This window comes from Oncorhynchus nerka, linkage group LG20 (assembly GCF_034236695.1).
Source record: "Oncorhynchus nerka isolate Pitt River linkage group LG20, Oner_Uvic_2.0, whole genome shotgun sequence".
In the NCBI taxonomy this organism is placed as follows: domain Eukaryota; kingdom Metazoa; phylum Chordata; class Actinopteri; order Salmoniformes; family Salmonidae; genus Oncorhynchus; species Oncorhynchus nerka.
In genome coordinates, this window is record NC_088415.1 from 51,756,495 (window position 1) to 51,779,179 (window position 22,685).

At 43.9% G+C, this 22,685-nt stretch overlaps 1 protein-coding gene across 1 annotated transcript in view; it reads right to left on the minus strand.

The window, feature by feature from the left end:
- Positions 1–2,037: 2,037 nt before the first annotated feature.
- The window catches only part of LOC115102729 (semaphorin-6B-like), a 48,421-nt gene continuing 27,773 nt past the window's right edge, over positions 2,038–22,685 (minus strand). The window contains exons 5-16 of the mRNA XM_029622970.2: positions 21,386–21,484; positions 21,200–21,290; positions 20,842–20,961; positions 20,210–20,298; positions 19,756–19,973; positions 11,533–11,664; positions 11,283–11,432; positions 10,938–11,117; positions 10,526–10,666; positions 10,077–10,154; positions 9,887–9,945; positions 2,038–5,788 (exon numbers count right to left, since the gene is read on the minus strand). Of these exons, the coding sequence (XP_029478830.1) occupies positions 4,776–5,788; positions 9,887–9,945; positions 10,077–10,154; positions 10,526–10,666; positions 10,938–11,117; positions 11,283–11,432; positions 11,533–11,664; positions 19,756–19,973; positions 20,210–20,298; positions 20,842–20,961; positions 21,200–21,290; positions 21,386–21,484 (2,370 nt within the window). The 3' untranslated portion in view covers positions 2,038–4,775. The remainder of the gene's footprint in view (positions 5,789–9,886; positions 9,946–10,076; positions 10,155–10,525; positions 10,667–10,937; positions 11,118–11,282; positions 11,433–11,532; positions 11,665–19,755; positions 19,974–20,209; positions 20,299–20,841; positions 20,962–21,199; positions 21,291–21,385; positions 21,485–22,685) is intronic.

Below are 22,685 nucleotides of genomic sequence, written 5' to 3' on the forward strand. Positions count from 1 at the left end.
TTGTATACCATTGTCAGATTTGTATATGCACAAAAATAAGGTAATTTTGGTTTTGTACACAGTCCTATGATACGTTGTATAGAAAAGTACAATCTTAGATGAGTATATGGGGAGTTATATCTCTGTAGGTGATCAGTCTATCTGGTCAAAATCACTGATACAGATCCCCCTCCACCCTCTGGTGGAATAGATAACTTGCTATTATGTCTCCAGAGAAACCTAGATTAAAATAAAGGTCCTATCTATTAAATTACTATAGGCAGAATCAGGTGTTTTTGGATGTGGTCAAAATGACCCCGAAGGACTTGATTTAATAAAAAAAGTTAATTTTGAAACAGAAGCACTAAACCATGATTTAGTTAAAGGTCCAATGCAGCCATTTTTATCTCAATATCAAATGATTTCTGGGTAACAATTAACTACCTTACTGTGGTTGTTTTCACTTAAAATGTATATAAATAATAATAATTGCTTCTTAGCAAAGAGCAATTTCTCAAGCAAAAATGTTGATAGGACTGTCTGGGAGTGATCTGAGTTGGGAGGGGAAAACTGAAAACCAGCTGTTTTTGGCAGAGAGGCTTGGAACTCTCTTTCCTATTGGTCTATTAACTAATTTACCACCTGCTGATGTCACCAGGCAGGCCAAAATTCCATCCCACCAAAACAGGCTGAAATTTCAGGCAGTCTTTTCAAACAGCTCTTTCACGAAAAAGGCATCATTTGTTCTCTCTCACAATTTCAGTTTTATTTCAACCTCATAGTGTGGAAACATATATAAAACACAGGACAATCATGTTTTTGACTGCACAGGGCCTTTAAGAACAAACATTGAATACTGAGACTGTGAGATCTTGTTGTGGTTAAACTAATAGCGGTCTAGAGACCACAACCATAACAAGGTGAGGATTTGCGTTGATACATATTGCGACCCTCAAGGACACGTTGATCATCACTTGTATACAGGCATATTATTGTAGTCGTGTAAAAACATAGTATATATGAAAGAGACTGCTTCTAATACAAAGGAAATGTTCCAGCTGTTAATGGCATCACATCTAACAAGCAAGGATTCACCACCTACATCTCCTTGGCAACAGTGGAATCATTTAGCTTGCATCTCAATTAGATACATTTAATTTATACATTTAAGTCATTTAGCAGACGCTCTTATCCAGAGCGACTTACAAATTGGTGCGTTCACTAGATAAGTTTGACCTCCTTGCCTTCATTCGCAATGATCTGTAAACACATGATAGATTAAGATAATGAGGTGGATTCCTACTGTGAATTTGTTTCCACCAATCTAGGTCTTCCACATCAGTGCACCTGAAGGTAAAGAAACGAGAGGAGGCCACTAGACATGTGAGATGCAGTTATTTTCATAGATGGCTTCCTCTCTTGTAAAGACTAGTTTCGAGCGCCATCTAGGGGCGATAAAAATGGTTGCTTGAAAGTGCCCTCTACTGTATGTCAAGATTAAAATGAACAATATGTAAAGATATAAGAGAGATGAATACATCTTAATGGTTTATTAGAATAAGAAAGAATATATTGACAGGGGTCTCCATATTGACTGACTGCTTTATACTCTCACATGAAGTGTTTCGTGTGTGTCAGTGTTGGGCTCAATTCGAGTTGACGGCAGTCAATTCAGGAAGTGATTTGAATTTACAGTGGCAATCCAGTCTCCTTTTCACTTCAGTTAACACCGGATTTACTTAACAAAAGTAACATCTAAATAGGTGGTACAGGTATGTCATGACATAGCACAAGTGGGCGGGGGGAGGGGGCTTTCCTGTTTTTTTCTTTGCTCGTCTATCATTCCTCAAGCAAGAGGGGAGGCCGATGACATCACAGATTCCCAACAGACCAACTCTTTGAACGCCCTACTCCTTGACCGCCTTTAATTCGAATTGTGTGTGTGTGTGTGTGTGTGTGTGTGTGTGTGTGTGTGTGTGTGTGTGTGTGTGTGTGTGTGTGTGTGTGTGTGTGTGTGTGTGTGTGTGTGTGTGTGTGTGCACAGCCGTAAGTCACAAGTCAACTGGATACCTTTTTTAATTCAGCTCAGCAGGACAAACCTGCGATTCTACTCTTTAGAAAGAAAACAGCTAGCCTCAGTATTTAGTCAAAGGTAAATACCGTACTTAGTGTATTTACAGCTCATTCACAACATAGTCAATAAAAACTCACCCGTCAAAGAGAAAGCCAATGTCAAGTAAGAAGACAAGAATCATTCAAACCAAATGGGGAAGATACATTCAAATCAATTATTTACAAAGATATGCATTAGATACAGTACTCCTTTTCAAATAAGACAAATAAAAGTTGTGCTTTTCCATGAATGTATTAGTACTGCACAGTTTTATGAGCAAATTAGTATATATATTCATTCAGGAAGTAGCCTTTGACTTGAAGGTTCCACAGTATGGCTGTTTGTTGGTGTGGTTGAAAATAATCAATACAATGCTAGCATAACTAACTACTGAACCAAATTCTGGTTTATAAACAGATTTTGAGTGTTACTAGCATTTGAAATGGATATGCCTAAAATGCACGAGAGCAGCAAAGGCAAAATAATGATGAAAGAAAACAAACATTCAGTAGGCTATCTGAAGGTGACATTGTGAAGTTCCTCATCATTGCACACATGAAGTAACACTGTACACACTTGAACAAATTATACAACATCACAGTATCAAATATATAAGGTATAAAAATGAATTGACATGGTTTTTATGGCACTTGAAAATGTTTCCTTTTTGTTTCAGTGGTCACGTGATATGTCACCCAAAAGTACAGTTCAGAATATTGGCACACATTGTATTGACACAGAGGGAGAAAAGACATCAGCATGGTGTTTATGAGTGTGTTTGTTACTGCGGCTGCATCTCAAACAACACCATATTTCCCATTCAGTGCAATACATTTGACCACTATATGGACAATAGGGTGTGATTTGAGTCATGACCTGTCTGAGTGCTGTCATCATTGTGCTCCTCCAATGGTAACACAGACATCTGGGGTTGAGTTACAAGTGTCTTTATATACAAGTCATTGCTGCTCAGGTTCACAACAGAACTGAACAAAACGTTTTTCTGAATGTGACTGGAGCTGTGTCTCTGATGACTTGAGAATGGCAGATCCTATTGCCTTTCTTGTCTCCGTGTTGCCTCTCTCTTTCTCACTCTGCCTTTCTGTTTGTCTCTCTCTCCTCCTGTCTTTCTACTTATCTCTGTCTTTCTATCTCTCCCTCTCCCCATGTCCGCTTAACGTAATGGCAAGTCTTTTATTAGACACTTTGATGGGCAGAATATATGGTGCCATTTGAGTTCTATGAAAATAACCATTAACGTTGATGAGTAAGAGGCAGGACAGTTGTTTAATCACAACAACAGTGACTGTCACACACACACACACACACACACACACACACACACACACACACACACACACACACACACACACACACACACACACACACACACACACACACACACACACACACACACACACACACACACACAGACTGCCCAACCTAATTCTCTTTCCTTCTCTTCACACGTCGCATCGGCTCTAAAATGATTTGCCATTAAAAAAAACATGGAGTGGAAGGGGTGGATGGATGGATGAAATGGCGTCATTAGAGAGAACGCCTGGTTGGCAGAAATAGTGCTGACATTCCAGTCCGACTCTCCTCCTTTCCCGTAACTCAGTAAAAGTGGGTTATAGTCCCATGGTTCCAGTGAGGCAGGTTAGGAGCAGTACAGTACGGCCCCTCTCACCTCACATACACTGGGAATATATGGCCCCCTGACCAGACTTATTAAAACTGAGCTGTAAATCTCTCTCTCTCAGTGTGTGTGTGTGTTTGTGTCAGGAGGCTGCTGGAGGGCAGGCTATTAAATCTTTATTGCCGCTTCCTTTCGACACTCTTCATCAGGCATTCTCTTCACGTTCAGAGTCAGAATGACCTCAGTGTTTTCTGCACACTGAGGCTGAACAGTGTCTGTTTCATTCACCTTCAGCAAGATTCTTCAAAGTAATATCTTTCTAATTCATGTGTGAGTGCCACTCAGTCTGTACTGGAAGGTGGACAGAGTGCATTGTGTAGGAATGAAGTCTCCTAGGTCTCGTCTTCTGACACCTGATAGTGGCCATGTTGTTTGGTAGTCCTTTTTGGCCTGTTTGAAGCACAGGTAAGGCTTTCGGCAAGTGTCTGTCTCTGGGTCTCTTTGCATGTAGCTTCCTGCTTATGGTTCTCTCTCAGCATGTTTTCTTTGTAAGAATTCCACTGTCTAGCAAACTCTTCCTTCCCCTCTCTTTTTCCCTCTTTCTCACCTCTCTTTCAATCCCTCACTCTCGCTCTCCTTTCTCTCTTTCTCGCCTCCCCTCTCTCTTTCCTTCTTTCTCACCTCTCTTTCAATCCCTATCTCTCGCTCTCCCTTCTCTCTTTCTCGCCTCCTCCCCTCTTTAAGCAGCTTGAGTAGATAGGCAGACACAATAACAACCTCATTTTCTCTGGCTAATCACAGCCAAGCAGGATCTGAGTGACAGCAGTAGTAACCAGTCACAGATTGAACAGCCTCAGGAGTCCCCCAGTGAGATACAGAGATATCAGGAGGACTGAATGACAATGAGGGACAGAGACAGAGAGAGAAAGAAAGAGAGAGGGAAGGAGAGAAAAGGTAGAACAGAGAGAAGGAGATAGATGTAGAAAGAGACTGATATGGTCTTAAGCAGTGGCCGGGGTCCTTCCCTGCTTTTCACTCTCTTTTTCACTGGCCGTTGTGAGTCCTCTCATTGGAACTCTTCTTACTCAGCAGCTGGCTGAGATCCACCAGCTCCCCCATCTCTCCTCTCCCCAGTTCCCCTCTCAGCTGAGCCCTGCCCGGCCCGGGGGTGTGGTGCTGGGCCACATACTGCTGGCCGTTGGGGGTCGGCATGGAGGATGGAGGTGCGGGGACCATGCCCTGGCTGCTGAGGATGTAGCCTTCCTGGGGAGGCCAGCGGAGAGGCAGGGGCTCCCCAAACTCCATGTGGGCGCTGGGGGCTGACACCACCCTCCTCCTATTCGGGGAGTCCTGGGGGGTCATGGGGTACACGTACTCCCCTGCCGACTTGCGAAGTGCCGACTTTGGGGTCCCACTCCTCCCCTTCTCCCCCCAGGGCTTGCTGAGGCACACGTAGTGCTGGCGAGGCGTCTCCCCTTCTCTTCCTCGCTCCTCACCCACATGTCTCCCACCTCCTCCACCCTGGAAGAGTCTGGTGGTCAGGTAGACAGCAGTGGAGGGGTGTGGGGGGCAAGGGAGAGGGCAGGGGGATGCTAGCCCCATGGTGCTCCCTCCCAGGTAGGTCTGGCTGTTGTCCCACCCCCCTGATCCAGAATCGGAAAGCCTGAGCCCGCGTCTCTTCTGCTGGGGCGTGTGCTCTGGCGTGGGCAAGAACCCTGGGTCCAGCTCCCCTGACTTCACCCAACCGTTGGGCATCACAAACAGGGTCTCCCCGCCCTGAGAACAAGGTCTATCCCCTCCTCCCTGACGGGTCACACTAAGGACCGATCCTCCCATCCCTCCTCCTGACGTCAACATCCCCCTCTCCTGGCGCTGGATGCTGGACTGGCTGGAGTTGCTAGCGTGGCGTCGGTTGCTGGGCTTGTGGGCCATGATCCAGCAGACGGCAAGGCCTGATAGCATCGCCCCGATGGTGAAGGCCGAGATTGCAGATGCCACCAGCAGGTTGAGGGAGACGAGACTCTCCGGCTCGACCAGCAGACTCTGCTGTATTACACCTGAAGGGGAGAGGGGAGATGAAAGGAATCATAAGGTTAATGGCAAGAGAGAAGATAAAATCCACTTAACGTTACAGCATGAACAGGTTCTCACTCTACAAGTCCTTCAGTCTCCTCTACTTTTTAATTTCCATTCTCCTTCATGACCCTCTCCATGCTTTCGTTATTGTCACATTTAGATCTAAACATGATTGGCCGGATCTCAAAGATGATATTGCTATATTTTATTATCCAAGAGCATAATCTTATTCTGTGTTACAGTAATCTATCATAACATTGTAAAATTGCAGAAGATAGGCATCTCCTTATCCTTTTTGGTGCTTTCTCCAGCACATCCTTGGGGTTCTGCTGGCTGGGCTGAAAGCTGCACTTGTCATCAGTAAGAAGGGAAAACACTAAAACAGACTCCGCTCAAAATTTCCATTCTGTGTTCAGGAAGGATCTGGGCTGGCCAGTGAGTTTCTCCCTAAAATACATCATTTATTTTGGTAAATATTTCCACCGCTCTAATCACTCCCATCTGAACAGACACAGCAGATGTCTGCCAGGCCCTGGACCCATAGTTCTGGGTGTGGCTTCATGCTTTCACCACTCTCTATGGAACAGGCAGTAAACTGGCCTATATCTGAGTTAGAAAAAAAAAGTTCTGGAACTAGAGGAGGTCAGGTTCTAGAGAGTGACATACAGTGCATTCTGAAAGTAAATCAGACCCTTTGCCTTTTCCACATGTTACGTTACAGCCTTATTCTAAATTAAATTAAATAGTTTCCCCCCCTCATCAATCTATACACAATACCCCATAATGACAAAGCAAAAATAGGCTTTTAGAAATGTTTGCAAATGTATTAAAAATAAAGAAATGTAATATAACATTTACATAAATATTCAGACCCTTTACTTTGGCAGCGATTACAGCCTCGAGTCTTCTTCGGTATGACGCTACAAGCTTCGCACACTTGTATTTGGGGAGTTTCTCCCATTCTTCTCTGCAAATCCTCTCAAGCTCTGTCAAGTTGGATGGGGAGCGTCACTGCACAGCCATTTTCAGGACTCTCCAGAGATGTTAGATCGGGTTCAAGTCCGGGCTCTGGCTGGGCCACTCAAGGACATTAAGAGAATTGTCCCGAATCTACTCCTACGTTGTCTTGGCTGTGTGCTCAGGGTCGTTGTCCTGTTGTAAGGTGAACCGTCGCCCCAGTCTGAGGTTCTGATCACTCTAGAGCAGGTTTTCATCAAGGATCTCTCTGTACTTTGCTTCATTCATCTTTGCCTTTGCCCAGTCCCTGCCGCTGAAAAACATCCCCACAGCATGATGCCGCCACCACCATGCTTCACCGTAGGAATGATGCCAGGTTCTCTCCAGACGTGACGCTTGGCATTCAGGCCAAAGAGTTCAATCTTGGTTTCATCAGACCAGAGAATCTTGTTTCTCATGGTCTGAGAGTCCTTTAATTGCCTTTTGGCAAACTCCAAGCGGGCTGTCATGTGTCTTTTACTGAGGAGTGGCTTCCGTCTAGCCACTCTAACATAAAGGCCTTATTGGTGGAGTGCTGCAGAGATGGTTGTCCTTCTGAAAGGTTCTCCCATCTCCACAGAGGAACTCTGGAGATCTGTCAGAGTGACCATCGGGTTCTTCGCTACCTCCCTGACCAAGACCCTTCTCACCCGATTGCTCAGTTTGGCCGGGCGGCCAGCTCTAGGAAGAGCCTTGGTGGTTCCAAACTTCTTCTATTTTATTTAGTTATTTATTTAACTAGGCAAGTCAGTTAAGAACAAATTCTTATTTACAATGACGGCTCACTATTTGTGGAGGCCACTTCGTTCTTGGGGACCTTCAATGCTGAAGAAATGTTTTGGTACCCTTCCCCTGATCTGTGCCTCAACATAATCCTGTCTCGGAGCTCTATGGACAATTCCTTTGACCTCAAGGCTTGGTTTTTGCTCTGACATGCATTGTCAACTGTGAAACCTTATATAGACAGGTGTGTGCCTTTCCAAATTATGTCCAATTAATTGAATTTACCACAGGTGGACTCTAATCAAGTTGTAGAAACACCTCAAGGATGATCAATGGAAACAGGATGCACCTGAGCTCAATTTCGAGTCTCATAGCAAAGGGTCTGAATACTTTTTTATTTCTTCATACATTTGCAAAAAATGTCGAAAAACCTGTTTTTGCTTTCTCACAATGGGGTATTATGTGTAGATTGATGAGAAAAACATTTTATTTATACATTTCAGAATAAGGCTGTAACGTAACAAAATGTGGAAAAAGGGAAGAGGTCTGAATACTTTCCAAAGGCACTGTATAACAGATGGGAGCGCTAAGAACCTTGGCGTGATCCTGGACAACACCCTGTCGTTCTCAAATAACATCAAGGCGGTGGCCCGTTCCTGTAGGTTCATGCTCTACAACATCCGCAGAGTACGACCCTGCCTCACACAGGAAGCGGCGCAGGTCCTAATCCAGGCACTTGTCATCTCCCGTCTGGATTACTGCAACTCGCTGTTGGCTGGGCTCCCTGCCTGTGCCATTAAACCCCTACAACTCATCCAGAACGCCGCAGCCCGTCTGGTGTTCAACCTTCCCAAGTTCTCTCACGTCACCCCGCTCCTCCGCTCTCTCCACTGGCTTCCAGTTGAAGCTCGCATCCGCTACAAGACCATGGTGCTTGCCTACGGAGCTGTGAGGGGAACGGCACCTCAGTACCTCCAGGCTCTGATCAGGCCCTACACCCAAACAAGGGCACTGCGTTCATCCACCTCTGGCCTGCTCGCCTCCCTACCACTGAGGAAGTACAGTTCCCGCTCAGCCCAGTCAAAACTGTTCGCTGCTCTGGCCCCCCAATGGTGGAACAAACTCCCTCACGACGCCAGGACAGCGGAGTCAATCACCACCTTCCGGAGACACCTGAAACCCCACCTCTTTAAGGAATACCTAGGATAGGATAAAGTAATCCTTCTCACCCCCCTTAAAATATTTAGATGCACTATTGTAAAGTGGCTGTTCCACTGGATGTCATAAGGTGAATGCACCAATTTGTAAGTCGCTCTGGATAAGAGCGTCTGCTAAATGACTTAAATGTAAATGTAATGGATTGCAATGTTCTGGTAGAGGAACTAATTCATTGCAGGTTATAGATCTATGACAGAGAGTTTAGATGATATTGTAATATGATGGACTTAGACTTGAGAACAGATTGCAGCTTATAGACTACAATACAACAGATGAGATTGTAGTGTAGTGTTCTGGAATCAGAACCCTCTCCGATTATAGATTTGCCACAAAACAGATGATACGGCAGTGTATAATTTGAGTTGGAACAGATTGCAGGTCCTGGAACAGTTTACTTATGAGAAAGAGACATCCTGATTGACACCAAGACAGATTTGAGATGTGTTTGTTTAGAGAAGACGTTATCTTATGCCCTGCCAGAATCTCAGCTTTGAGCACCACAACGTTTTGCATACTGAGTTGTGTCCTCATTTTTCTTTTGTACATGTTTTTGTGGCAAAAGTATTTGTCAAACTGTAGCAGACAGTCGTTGACAGCTGAACACTCAGAATATGGCTTAGTCCTGTGGGATTGTGGGGTTGTGAACCAGAAGGATTTACTTCACTGATCAAGACATTCACTCCTCTCTCAAACAATCAACATGCATTTATTGAAGCCTGCAACCAATTAAAAGCAGTCATACTGGGAGGCTTCTGAAGGACCCTGATCTGAGGAGCGGGAAATCAAAGCCCTGACATTTCACACTAGCTAATCACCTTGTTGACAGACTACAAATGACAGTCTTCTTCCGTCACCACTGTAAATGCAAGTTCGATACACACGTAAACAGAAACATACAATGCACAGTATATGAACTGCAGAATCATTGTGATGTTATGTATACTTGGGTTGTGATTGAGATTTTAACTGAGTCCATGACAAACAAAAATTATACTTTGTATTAACATACACTTGAATTGCATTGATGTATGTGTAGCAAATGCTTGTAATGCATGATTGAGCCACTAGGCGGGGCAGGCATTAAGTGAAAGAAAGAACCGTTTCTACCCACAGAGCTGCAGGGCTAAAGACAAGGTACTTACCACCACAGTCTCCAAGATGGGAGAAGTTGCCATACTCAATGTCTTGCTGAAAAGGCAGCCTGCAATAGGACATAGATGATAGATTAACCGATTACACAGCACATCAACATCAAAAGGTAATAATAGATTAATACACAATTAACTGATTCATCTGATCCTAGATCTGTGTCTACATGGGCAGCTGTCTCACCGTGTGCCTGGTCTGAGGAAGGAGCAGGTGCTGCCTCTGGTCCAGCCACAGTAGGGATCTCTGGAAGTCAGACAGCTCCTAAATACACACACATACACACACACATGGAGATCTGATCAGCCTGATGGAGATTGCGTGTGTGTGTGTGTGTTAGATTAGGGTAAGGCTTAAGGCTGTGATTAGGGTTACGGTTTAACTGGGATGTAGAAATAAAGCTATGGTTAAGGTTAGGGTGGTTGTTGAGGCTAGAGTTGAACCCTATGTGGACATAGGGTTATGACTAGGATTAGGGTTGATCAAGCTAGGGTTAGGGTTATTTATGGCTAGGGTTAGGGTTGATCCGGGTTGTGAACATCAAGCGAGGGTTAGGGTTATTTATGGTTAGGGTTAGGGTAGCCAAAACCATAAACAAAACCCTGTGTGAGTGAATGTGTGTGTGTGTTACTCACTTCATGCAGCGTGAGTGTAAGTGGCAGCGTGCTGTGGGTAGTCTGACCAGACAGGAAGGGAAGGCCAGCAGTAGAGTGTGACTGGGACGATCCAAAGACAGAGACAACAACTGTCTGGCCTGGACAGAGTCCTCTCCACACCTGGAGACCGAGACAGGGAAAGAAAGAGAGCGAGAGAGGGAGAGACATAGATGCATCTTTATAGTATTTTCATTCATTTCTATTGTCACAGCAGAGAAAAATAGGGATTCATTAGGGTGATCGCTGCCTTAGAAAACAGAGAGGTTTTAAAAAACAATGGCGCAACAAGTGTAGTGACTTAAACAGCTAATCTCCACAAATAATGAGCTGACAAAACACAGGACTGCAGCGAGAACAAGGGATTGTGGCCAAACTCCCTTCCTGTACTCACTTCTCAGGGTTGAAGCCCTCCACCTCCTCCAGAAACACACTGCTGTGTGTGGGAGAGTTGTCTCCACTCGGGACAATGAGGAATTTGAGGACGGTCCCTCGCGTGGAGCCCAGAAACAATACTGTACGGTTTCTATGGGGACCAGCTTCTGTGTCCACCACCATGGCTGTCAACTGGTACCTGGGGAGAGGGATGGAGGGGGAGAATAGAGGGAGGGGGGGTGAGAAGGGAGAGGGAGCGAGGAAGACGGTGAGCTCAATTTCAGGACACTTGAGGTATACAATGTAGGGCAAACATGGATTTCAGTGAACAATCAGTGGTAACCATGGGTACCCTTAGTCATACCTGCCCATAGTCTTGACAACCCAGGGTCTGTGCCCCACCAGGGGTATGGTCTCATCCATCAGGGGATGAGTCTTCACAAAGTTCAACACCTCATCTGGCAGAGTTTTAGACGAGCTGAACTGAGACCCCTGCACCGCACAGCCACCCGGCCTACAGAGAGAGAACAGGGTCAAAATAAGGCATAATAATATGATAGAACATCGCATTACAATACTTCACAAAGATAAATATGAGTTATGGTTGAAAGTACCTGGGTTTGGGCACGAGCTCATCAGATACAGGTGTCCAGATGGATTCTGGAGATTTCTGCTCCTTGAATCTTCCCTCAAACACCCTAGCCAACTGCTGCATGTCAAACACACAGACTGCAGACCCAGGGATACTGTCAGAGACAGGGAGAAAGAAGGAGGGGAGGTGGGGCAGAAAGGATTAGACATGGATCAGATATATGACGTGTGCCTGTGTGTGTTCATGTGTGCGTGCATGTGGGTCTTTCTAAAAAACCAGGGTACCAGTGAGGGTTTCGTAAGCTGGACAACTTGTTACTACAGAAGTCCAGAGAGGACATATTCATAAAATCAAATACATCTCTCGTTATGTCGAGATCAGATGAATCTCATGATCAGATTTATCTCTTGATCACTACACAATAAAAGTTGTTCTGTCAAGATCACAAGATAATCAAAAGTACCACGCATCATCCATTCATTTGTTCAGATGCACGATAATGACCTCATCAAGGAGCCCTGTTGCTACATTGCATGCAATGTTCTCATGGGGCATTTAAGCCCTGAATGATGCCTGACAGGCATCTCTGTCTCCCAGGCCATGTGCCGTCTCCAAGACCACAGCCAATCGCATGCAAGGAACAACGCAGCTAAGTTGGCTAGTATTGTGAGCTAGCTAGTTAGCTAAGTAGTCTTGAATTTGGTGCTCGGAAATTCAAGTATTGGAATTGGCCAAGCGTGAAAATCAGACCTTTTGGTACTCAAAAAGGTCTGTAATTATTGTAGCCAATATATAAATGATCCTGCTCCCTTATATTTATCTTTGATCTGTTTTGTGAGAGATGTGGCAACTTTAGTTTGTTTCCTGCAGCTTCAATTGAACGGCGTTGCGGTAAGATCACGTGCAGTGATTATGAGGATGACAACATCTAATGCTGGTTCCAACTTGGCTTTCCATACTAATACTTCTATTACAAAAATAACCTGGTTTTTGGTTGCATTCTCATTATAACAACAGCGATGGTGAGATTCATGGCACCGCTATTCATGGTTTTATTATGTGTGACTGCATCGGCCACATAGGCTACAGAAAACTGGCCACGCATGCGTTACATTTATTTAGTCAGGCAAAGTCCACATTATTCTCACATATTTTAGAATGTAATAATAATTTGAATATCAATACATCGGCAAGTGTCACATTCTGACCTTAGTTCCTTTGTGATGTCTTTGTTTTAGTATGGTGAGTTGGGGTGGGCATTCTATGTGTTGTTCTAGTTTTGGTTTTCTATGTGTTTGGCCTGGTATGGTTCTCAATCAGAGGCAGCTGTCAATCGTTGTCTCTGATTGAGAACCATACTTAGGTAGCCTGTTTTTCACCCTTTTCACGTGATTATATTTTTCTGTTTAGTGTGTTTTGCACCTGACGGAGCTGTTTCGGTTGTGCTTTTTGTTTCTTTGTTTGATAGTGTTCAGTTTAAATAAATAACATGGACAAGTACCACGCTGCGCTTTGGTCCTCACCTTCTTCCACCGACGACCGTTACAGAATCACCCCCCAAAAAAGGACCAAGCAGCGTGGTATCGGACAGCAGCAGAAATCTCTGGACTCATGGACATGGGAGGGGATTCTGGTTGGAGAAGGACCCTGGGCACAGGCTGGGGAATATCGCGGCCCCAAGGCAGAGCTGGAGGCAGCGAAAGCTGAGCGGTGGTGGTATGAGGAGGCAACATGGCAGCGTGGCTGGGACGAGAGGCAGCCCCCAAAATAGGGGGGGAACACGGGGAGTGTGGCTAAGTCAGGTAGGAGACCTGAGCCAACTCCCCATGCTTACCGTGGAGAGAGGTGGACCGGGCAGGCACCGTGTTATGCTGTGAGGTGCACGGTGTCCCCGGTGCGCAGGCATAGCCCGGTGCGTTACATCGCAGTGCCTTGTATCGGCCGGGCTAGAGTGGGCATCGAGCCAGGTGCCATGAAGCCGGCTCAACGCATCTGGTCTCCAGTGCGTCTCTTTGGGCCAGGGTACATGGCACCAGCCCTACGCACGGTGTCCCCGGTTCGCCAGCACAGCCCAGTGCGGTCTGTTCCACCTCGCCGCACTGGCCTGGCGACGGGGAGTATCCAGCCAGGTAGGGTTGTGCAGGCTCGGTGCTTGAGTGCGCCTCCATGGTCCGGTCTATCCGGTGCCTCCTCCACGCACCAGGCCTCCGGAAGCAGGCAAAGACTATGGTGGAGTGGGGTCCACGTCCCGCACCAGAGCTGCTACCGCGGACAGACGCCCACCCAGACCCTCCCCTATAGGTTCAGGTTTTGAGGCCGGAGTCCGCACCTTGGGGGGGGGGGGGTACTGTCACGTTCTGACCTTAGTTCCTTTGTGATGTCTTTGTTTTAGTATGGTCAGGGTGTGAGTTGGGGTGGGCATTCTGTGTTGTTCTAATTTTGGTTTTCTATGTGTTTGGCCTGGTATGGTTCTCAATCAGAGGCAGCTGTCAATCGTTGTCTCTGAATGAGAACCATACTTAGGTAGCCTGTTTTTCCCACTTGGTTTGTGGATAGTTTTCTGTTTTGTGTTTGCACCTTACAGGACTGTTTCGTTCACTCTCTTTGTTGTTTTGTTATTCAGTGTTCAGTTGATTTATTAAATATTAACATGGACACATACAACGCTGCGCATTGGTCCGATCTTGACTACTCTTCCTCAGATGACGAGGAGAACCGTTACAGCAAGGCCCCAAAAAATTCATTATTCTTTGGTCATGACCTACTTTTTTTTTGTTACACTTTTTGCATGCTTTTTTTTGGGGGGGTCTATATTAGGCCCTATACAGTATGTACAGTTATATACATCATACAATTGAGGTCCTTGAAAATTACAGTTAAGTGCTTGAAAAGTCCCTTAAAACCTGTTACAGCTAGATGTTCCGCTAGCAGAACCCCTCGACGACATCCGGTGAAGTGGCAGAGTGGCAAATTCAAATGAAATTACTATAAATATTAAACTTTCATGAAATCACACATGTAATACACCAAATTAAAGCTACACATGTTGTTAATCCAGCCAATGTGTCAGATTTCAAAAAAGGCTTTACGGCAAAAGCAAACCATGCGATTATCTGAGGACAGCACCCCATCAAACACATTTCATATTTCATCCCGCCAGGCGTGACACAAAACTCAGAAATAACGATATAATTCATGACTTACCTTTGAAGAACTCCTTTTGTTGGCACTCAAATGTCCCATAAACATCACAAACATCACACATCCTTTTGTTCGATAAATTCCGTCGTTATATCTCCAAAATGTCCATTTATCTGGAGCGTTTGATCCAGAAAAACACTGGTTCTAACTCGCGCAACATGACAAAATATCTAGTAAGTTACCTGTAAACTTGTTCTAAAAATGTCAAAACAACTTTCCTAATACAACTTTAGGTATTTTTTAACGTAAATAATCGATACAATTTCAGACGGGATAAACTGTGTTCATACCGGACGAAAACAAAGTGGAGCGAGCATTCAGGTTGCGCGCCCCAACCACAACAGTACACTAGACTCGACCCTCGTTCTGAACAGCCTTACTTCTTCATTACTCAAAGGAAAAACATCAACCAATTTCTAAAGACTGTTTATCTAGTGGAAGCGATAGGAACTGCAAGTAAGTGCCACAGAAATCTAGATCCACATAAGAAATCCCATTGAAAAGAGAGTGACCTCAATTTATTTTTCCTGGATGGATTTTTCTCAGGTTTTGCCTGCCATATCAGTTCTGTTATACTCACAGACATTATTTTAACAGTTTTAACAACTAGATTTAATTTGGGCATGCTTTTCATCCGGACGTGAAAATACTGCCCCCTAGCCCGAAGAGGTTTTTAAAGTCCTTGAATTTGACTATGAATTATTATTATGAACTCTGCTTAAAGGATGTCCTATGCTTAAGTTGTTGTATAGATAGAATTATGGGCCAATTTGCATATACAGTGCCTTCGGGAAAGTATTCAGACCCCTTATTCTTCCATATTTTGTAATATTACAGCCTTATTCTAAAATGTACAAAATGTCCCTCCCCTCATCAATTTGTAACATCAATCTTTCCCCTATTATGTTGACTGTCCATTTGTTTACTCCATGTGTATCTCTGTGTTGTTGTTTGTGTCGCACTGCTTTGCTTAATCTTCGCCAGGTCGCAGTTGTAAATAAGAACTTGTTCTCAATTGGCCTACCTGTTAAAATAAAGGTGAAATCATTTTTTAAAAATACACACAATACCCCATAATGACAAAGCAAATTTTATTTTATTTTTTATAAATTTGAGGTAATTTATGAAAATACAAAAATGAAATATTCTATTTACATACAGTTAAAGTCGGAAGATTATATACACCTTAGCCAAATACATTTAAACTCAGTATTTCACAATTCCTGACATTTAATCCTTGTAAAAAAATCCCTGTCTTAGGTCAGTTAGGATCACCACTTTATTTTAAGAATGTGAAATGTCAGAATAATAGTTGAGAGAATGATTTATTTCAGCTTTTCTTTCTTTCATCACATTCCCAGTGGGTCAGAAGTTTACATGCACTCAATTAGTATTTGGTAGCATTGCCTTTAAATTGTTTAACTTGGGTCAACCATTTTGAGTAGCCTTCCACAAGCTTCACACAATAAGTTGGATGAATTTTGGCCCATTCCTCCTGACAGAGCTGGTGTAAATGAGTCAGGTTTGTAGGCCTCCTTGCTCGCACATGCGTTTTCAGTTCTGCCCACAAATTGTTCTATAGGATTGAGGTCAGGGCCTTGTAATGGCCACTCCAATACCTTGACTTTGAGGTCCTTAAGCCATTTTGCCACAACTTTGGAAGTATGCTTGGGGTCATTGTCCATTTGGAAGACCATTTGCAACCAAGCTTTAACTTCAAGACTGATGTCTTGAGATGTTGTTTCAATATATCCACATAATTTTCCTGCCTCATGAAGCCATCTATTTTGTGAAGTGCATCAGTCCCTCATGCAGCAAAGCACCCCCACAACATGATGCTGCCACCCCCGTGCTTCACGGTTGGGATGGTGTTTTTCGGCTTGCAAGCCTCCCCTTTTCCTCCAAACATAAAGATGGTCATTATGACCAAACATTTCTATTTTTGTTTCATCAGACAAGAGGACATTTCTCCAAAAAGTACGATATTTTCCCCATGTGCAGTTGCAAACCGTAGTCTGGCTTTTTTATGGCGGTTTTGGAGCAGTGGCATCTTTCTTGCTGAGCGGCCTTTCAGGTTATATCGATATAGGACTCATTTTACTATGGATATAGATACTTTTGTACCTGTTTCCTCCAGCATCTTCACAAGGTCCTCTGCTATTGTTCTGGGATTGATTTTCACTTTTCGCACCAAAGTACGTTAATCTCTAGGAGACAGAACGTGTCTCATTTGTGAGCCATATGACAGCTGCGTGGTTCCACGGTGTTTATACTTGAGCACTATTGTTTGTACAGATGACATTATTTTCTGGAATTTTCCAAGTTGTTTAAAGGCACAGTCAACATAGTGTATGTAAACTTCTGACCCACTGGAATTGTGATACAATGAATTATAAGTGAAATAATCTGCCTGTAAACAATTGTTGGAAAAAAGACTTGTGTCATGCACAAAGTAGATGACCTAACCGACCCACCAAAACTATAGTTTGTTTCCAAGAAATTTGTGGAGTGATTAAAAAACTAGTTTTAATAATCCCAACCTAAGTGTATGTAAACTTCCGACTTCCAACAACTGTAAGTATTCAGCCCCTTTACTCAGTACTTTGTTGAAGCACCTTTGGCAGCAATTACAGCCTAGAGTCTTCTTGGGTATGATGCTACAAGCTTGGCACACTTGTATTTGGGGAGTTTCTCTCATTGTTCTCTGCAATTCCTCTCAAGCTTAGTCAGGTTGGATGGGGAGTGTTGCTGCAAAGCAATTTCCAGGTTTCTCCAGAGACGTTCGATCGGGTTCAAGTCCGGGCTCTGGCTGGGCCGCTCAAGGACATTCAGAGACTTGTCCCGAAGCCACTCTTGCGTTGTCTTGGCTGTGTGCTTAGGGTCATTGTCCCCAGTTTGGGCTCCTGAGTGCTCTGGAGCAGGTGTTCATCAAGGATCTCTCTGTACTTTGCTCCGTTCATCTTTGCCTCGATCCTGACTAGTCTCCCAGTCCCTGCCACTGACAAACACCATGCTTCACTGTAGGGATGGTGCAAGGTTCCCTCCAGATGTGACCCTTGACATTCAGGCCAAAGAGTTAAATTTTCATTTAATCAGACCAGAGAATCTTCTTTCTCATGGTCTGAGAGTCTTTAGGAACTTTTGGCAAACTCCAAGTGGGCTGTCCCACTCCAAGTGGGCCTTTTACTGAGTAGTGGCTTCCGTCCACAGAGGAACTCTGGAGCTCTGTCAGAGTGACCATCGGGTTCTTGGTCACCTCCCTGACCAAGGCCTTTCTCCCCTGATTGCTCAGTTTGGCCAGGCGGCCAGCTCTAGGAAGAGTCTTGGTGGTTCCATACTTCTTCCATTTAAGAATGATGGAGGCCACTGTGTCCTTGGGGACCTTCAATGCTGCAGACATGCTTTGGTATCCTTCCTCAGATCTGTTCCTCAACACAATCCTGTCTCGGAGCTCTACGGATGATTCCTTCAACCTCAAGGCTTGGTTTTTGCTCTGACTTACACTGTCAACTGTGGGACCTAATATAGACAGGTGTGCCTTTACAAATCATGTCCAATCAATTGAATTGACCACAGTTGGACTCCAATCAAGTTGTAGAAACATATCAAGGATAATCAATGGAAACAGGATGCACCTGAGCTCAACTTCGAGTCTCATAGCAAAGGGTCTGAATACTTATAGTATGTCAATTAGGTATTTCTGTTTTTGTTTTTTTATAAATTTGCAAACATTTCTAAAACCTGCTTTCACTTTGTCATTATGGAGTGTTGTGTGTTTATTGCTGAGATTTTTATTTATTTAATCCATTTTAGAATAAGGCTGTAATGTAACAGAAAGTGGAAAAAGTCAAGTGGTCTGATGACTTTCCAAAGGCACTGTATTCCTTTAAGTACACATGTGGAACCTTTTGCGACTAGCAATCCCGGATCCGGGAGCGTAATCATAGCCTCAAACGAATTAGCATAACGCAGCGGACATAAATACCCCTAGAAACTTTTCCAATTCATGAAAATCGCAAATGAAATATATTGAAACACAAGCTTAGCCTTTTGTTAATCATACTGTCATCTCAGATTTTCAAAATATGCGTTACAGCATTTGTGTAAGTTTATCATGGCATAATGCTATGCTAGGCTCTGCTGGCAGCAGGCAACATTTTCACGAAAATAAGAAAAGCAATCAAATTAAATCATTTACCTTTGAAGAACTTCGGATATTTTCACTCAGGAGACTCCCAGTTAGATAGCAAATGTTCCTATTTTCCAAAAATATTATTTTTGTAGGTGAAATAGCTCCCGTTTGTTCATCATGCTTGGCTGAGGAATCGACCGGAAAATGCTACCACTACAACGCCAAACTTTTTTACGAATTAGCTCCATAATATCGACAGAAACATGGCAAACGTTGTTTAGGATCAATCCTCAAGGTGTTTTTAACATATATATTCAATAATATATCCGTCGAGGCAATTGGTTTCTCATAAGAAGCGATTGGAAAAATGGCTACCTCAGTATTTTACGCAAGATCTTCTGCGGGAGACACCATGTGACCACTTGCTAAATATGGTCCCTTACGGCTATTCTTCAACGGAAATGCTTAAAAAGACGTCACAATGCTGTAGACACCTTGGGGAATACGTAGAAAATGTAAGCTCATTCGTAGCTCATTCACAGCCATATAAGGAGTCATTGGCATGAGGCGGTTTCAAAAAATGCGGCACTTCCTGATTGGATTTTTATCTGGGTTTCGCCTGTAACATCAGTTCTGTTGCACTCACAGACAATATCTTTGCGGTTTTGGAAATGTCAGAGTGTTTTCTATCCAAAGCTGTCAATTATATGCATAGTCGAGCATCTTTTCTTGACAAAATATCTTGTTTAAAATGGGAACGTTTTTCATCCAAAAATTTAAATATCGCCCCCTAGTCGCAATTAATATTATGATCCCAATGTCACAGATTGGACCCATTATTTATAGAAAGATCCATGTCCATACGCGCATTCTTTTTATTTTATTTAACCAGGCAAGTATGTGTGCATGTACCTGTTGGGCGGTGTAGAGAACAGTCCCAGTATGACGTCCCTGCCGTTCATGTTGAGTATGGGGCTGGTGGCGTGGAGCAGGTTGAAGTAGAAGTGGGAGTCTCCTGGGACAGAGCAGTTCAGTCTGGCCTTCAGGAACGATGTCCACTGTTTTTCCAACACCCTCTGAGACCCACCCTGGTCCCCCTTACACACCCTCGCCACACGAGACACCATCACCTGTACACACACACACACACACACACACACACACACACACACACACACACACACACACACACACACACACACACACACACACACACACACACACACACACACACACACACACAGTATAAACAAGACAAACAATATAAACAAAATGGGATGTATAAATTGCCATTTCTGTGTGTGTGCGTGCATGCGTTTGTGTGTGCATAGTTGTGAATTTATGTGTGTTTGTGTTTACTGTGTACCTTCTCCAGGTGATGGAACTCCATGGCCATTTCCCTGAAGAAGAAGTAAATATGAGGCCCCCACTCGACTGCGCTCACAAAGAAGGGCTCTGAGAAAGAGTAGAGAAATGCCATTACACACACACATACATCCCCCCTCCGCCATTACATGCATGCACGCATACATCCCCATCCACCACGCACAGCTGTATATTTATTGCCAATACCTAATCTGACACCCCTCTGTAACAACATATGGCACTTCAGTGGGGTCAGCCATTAATAATTCATGTCCTGTTTAATTTATCATCAGTGACAAGCACAGAGCAGTTATTTACTCATTCCTGTCTCTGACCTCCAGGGCTACACGCTCTGTTTTAGTCTGATGGGATTTTATGTCCTTGATCTGTTGGTCTGGTCCTCTCTGATTTGACAGGACTGGATGAAAGCAATGAATCTAACCAGGCACTAAGCTAGCCTATCGCTTTTATCTATCCACTCTTAGGATACAAGGATTTAGGTAGGATTGGAGACCACTTTAGAGTGTTTGGGTTATCCCGCAGTGTTTATGTGATCTAAGGAAATATCGTTCCTCACCAGCGGAGATGTGTTTGACCCATTCACTCACATGCAAGTACGTCATTTCAGTGTACCTCTAAACCACTTGGAGTCGTGTTTGACGGTGCGGAGAGCAGGGCTGTCGCCTAGGCTACGATAGATCACAGCATCAATCGCCAGAAAGTCTGTTACAGTACCAGTGAAGAGACTGCCCTCTGAGAGAGATAGAGACAGAAAGACAGAGAGAGAGAGAACAAGGAAAACATGCACTGTATTGATCATGAACACAAGGTTAGTCAAGTCCCTTCGCACAGCTCTAGTCTCGAGACTGATTCGTCATCTGAATGCTTTCCCCTGGACATTTTACAGACCTAGTGAAAAGTGCTACGTCATTACTTTCCAATATATTGAAAGAGAGTGAAAGTAAAAAAAGAAAGAGAGAAACTCCTGTACCTGCAAAAAGAGCCACGTTAGCGTGTCTGGGATCATAAGGGCATCGAGCCATCCCACTGACCGTCTCTCCTACCATCTCCAGAGTGTCCCTCTGCAACACACACAATTGTACATATGTACTGTATTAACACGTACACACATGCCAATAAAGCTTCAATCAATTGAATTGAATAGACAGATACTCACAGTGTAGTTCGCACATAGAGGGTTGAAGGCGTTAGTTCCACACACAAACAGTTCTCCATGTTGGCTCAATAACACCTTGATGAAGTTACGACACTCCCCCTGCAGAGAGAGACAATAAAGGATGAGAAATGATTGGAGAGTCAGAGAGGAGAGGAAGCGTGCGTGCGTATATGTTTGGGTATGTGCACAGCGGTGTCAGCGGGCCTGGGATTCCATGGGATTTTTTTAAATATACAGTTGAAGTCGGAAGTTTACATACACTTAGGTTGAAGTAATTCAAACTTGTTTTTCAATCACTCCACACATTTCTTGTTAACAAACTATCGTTTTGGCAAGTCGGTTAGGACATCTACTTTGTGCATGACACAAGACTTTTTTTCCAACAATTGTTAACAAAAATATTATTTAACTTATAATTCACTGTATCACAATTCCAGTGGGTCAGAAGTTTACATACACTATGTTGACTGTGCCTTTAAACAGCTCAGAAAATTCCAGAAAATTATGTAATGGCGTTAGAAGCTTCTGATAGGCTAAATGACATCATTTGAGTCAATTGGAGGTGTACCTGTGGATGTATTTCAAGGCCTACCTTCAAACTAACTGACTCTTTGCTTGACATCATGGGAAAATCCAAAGAAATCAGCCAAGACCTCTGAAAAAAATGTGTAGACCTCCACAAGCCTGGTTCATCCTTGAGAGCAATTTCCAAACGCCTGAAGGTACCATGTTCATCTGTACAAATAATAGTACACAAGTATAAACACCATGGGACGATGCAGCTCAGGAAGAAGACAAGTTCTGTCTCCTAGAGATAATGCGAAAAGTGGTGCGAAAAGTGCAGATCAATCCCAGAACAACAGCAAAGGACCATGTGAAGATGCTGGAGGAAACAGGTAAAAAAGTATCTATATCCACAGTAAAACGAGTCCTATATCGACATAACCTGAAAGGCCGCTCAGCAAGGAAGAAGCCACTGCTCCAAAACCGCCATAAAAAAAGCCAGACTACGGTTTTCAACTGCACATGGGGACAAAGATTGTACTTTTTGGAGAAATGTCCTCTGGTCTGATGAAATAAAAATATAACTGTTTGGCCATAATGACCATCGTTATGTTTGGTGGAAAAAGGGGAGGCTTGCAAGCCAAAGAACACCATCCCAACTGTGAAGCACGGGGGTGGCAGCATCATGTTGTGGGGGTGCTTGATGCAAGAGGGACTGGTGCACTTCACAAAATAGATGGCATCATGAGGCAGGAAATGATGTGGATATATTGAAGCAACATCTCAAGACATTAGT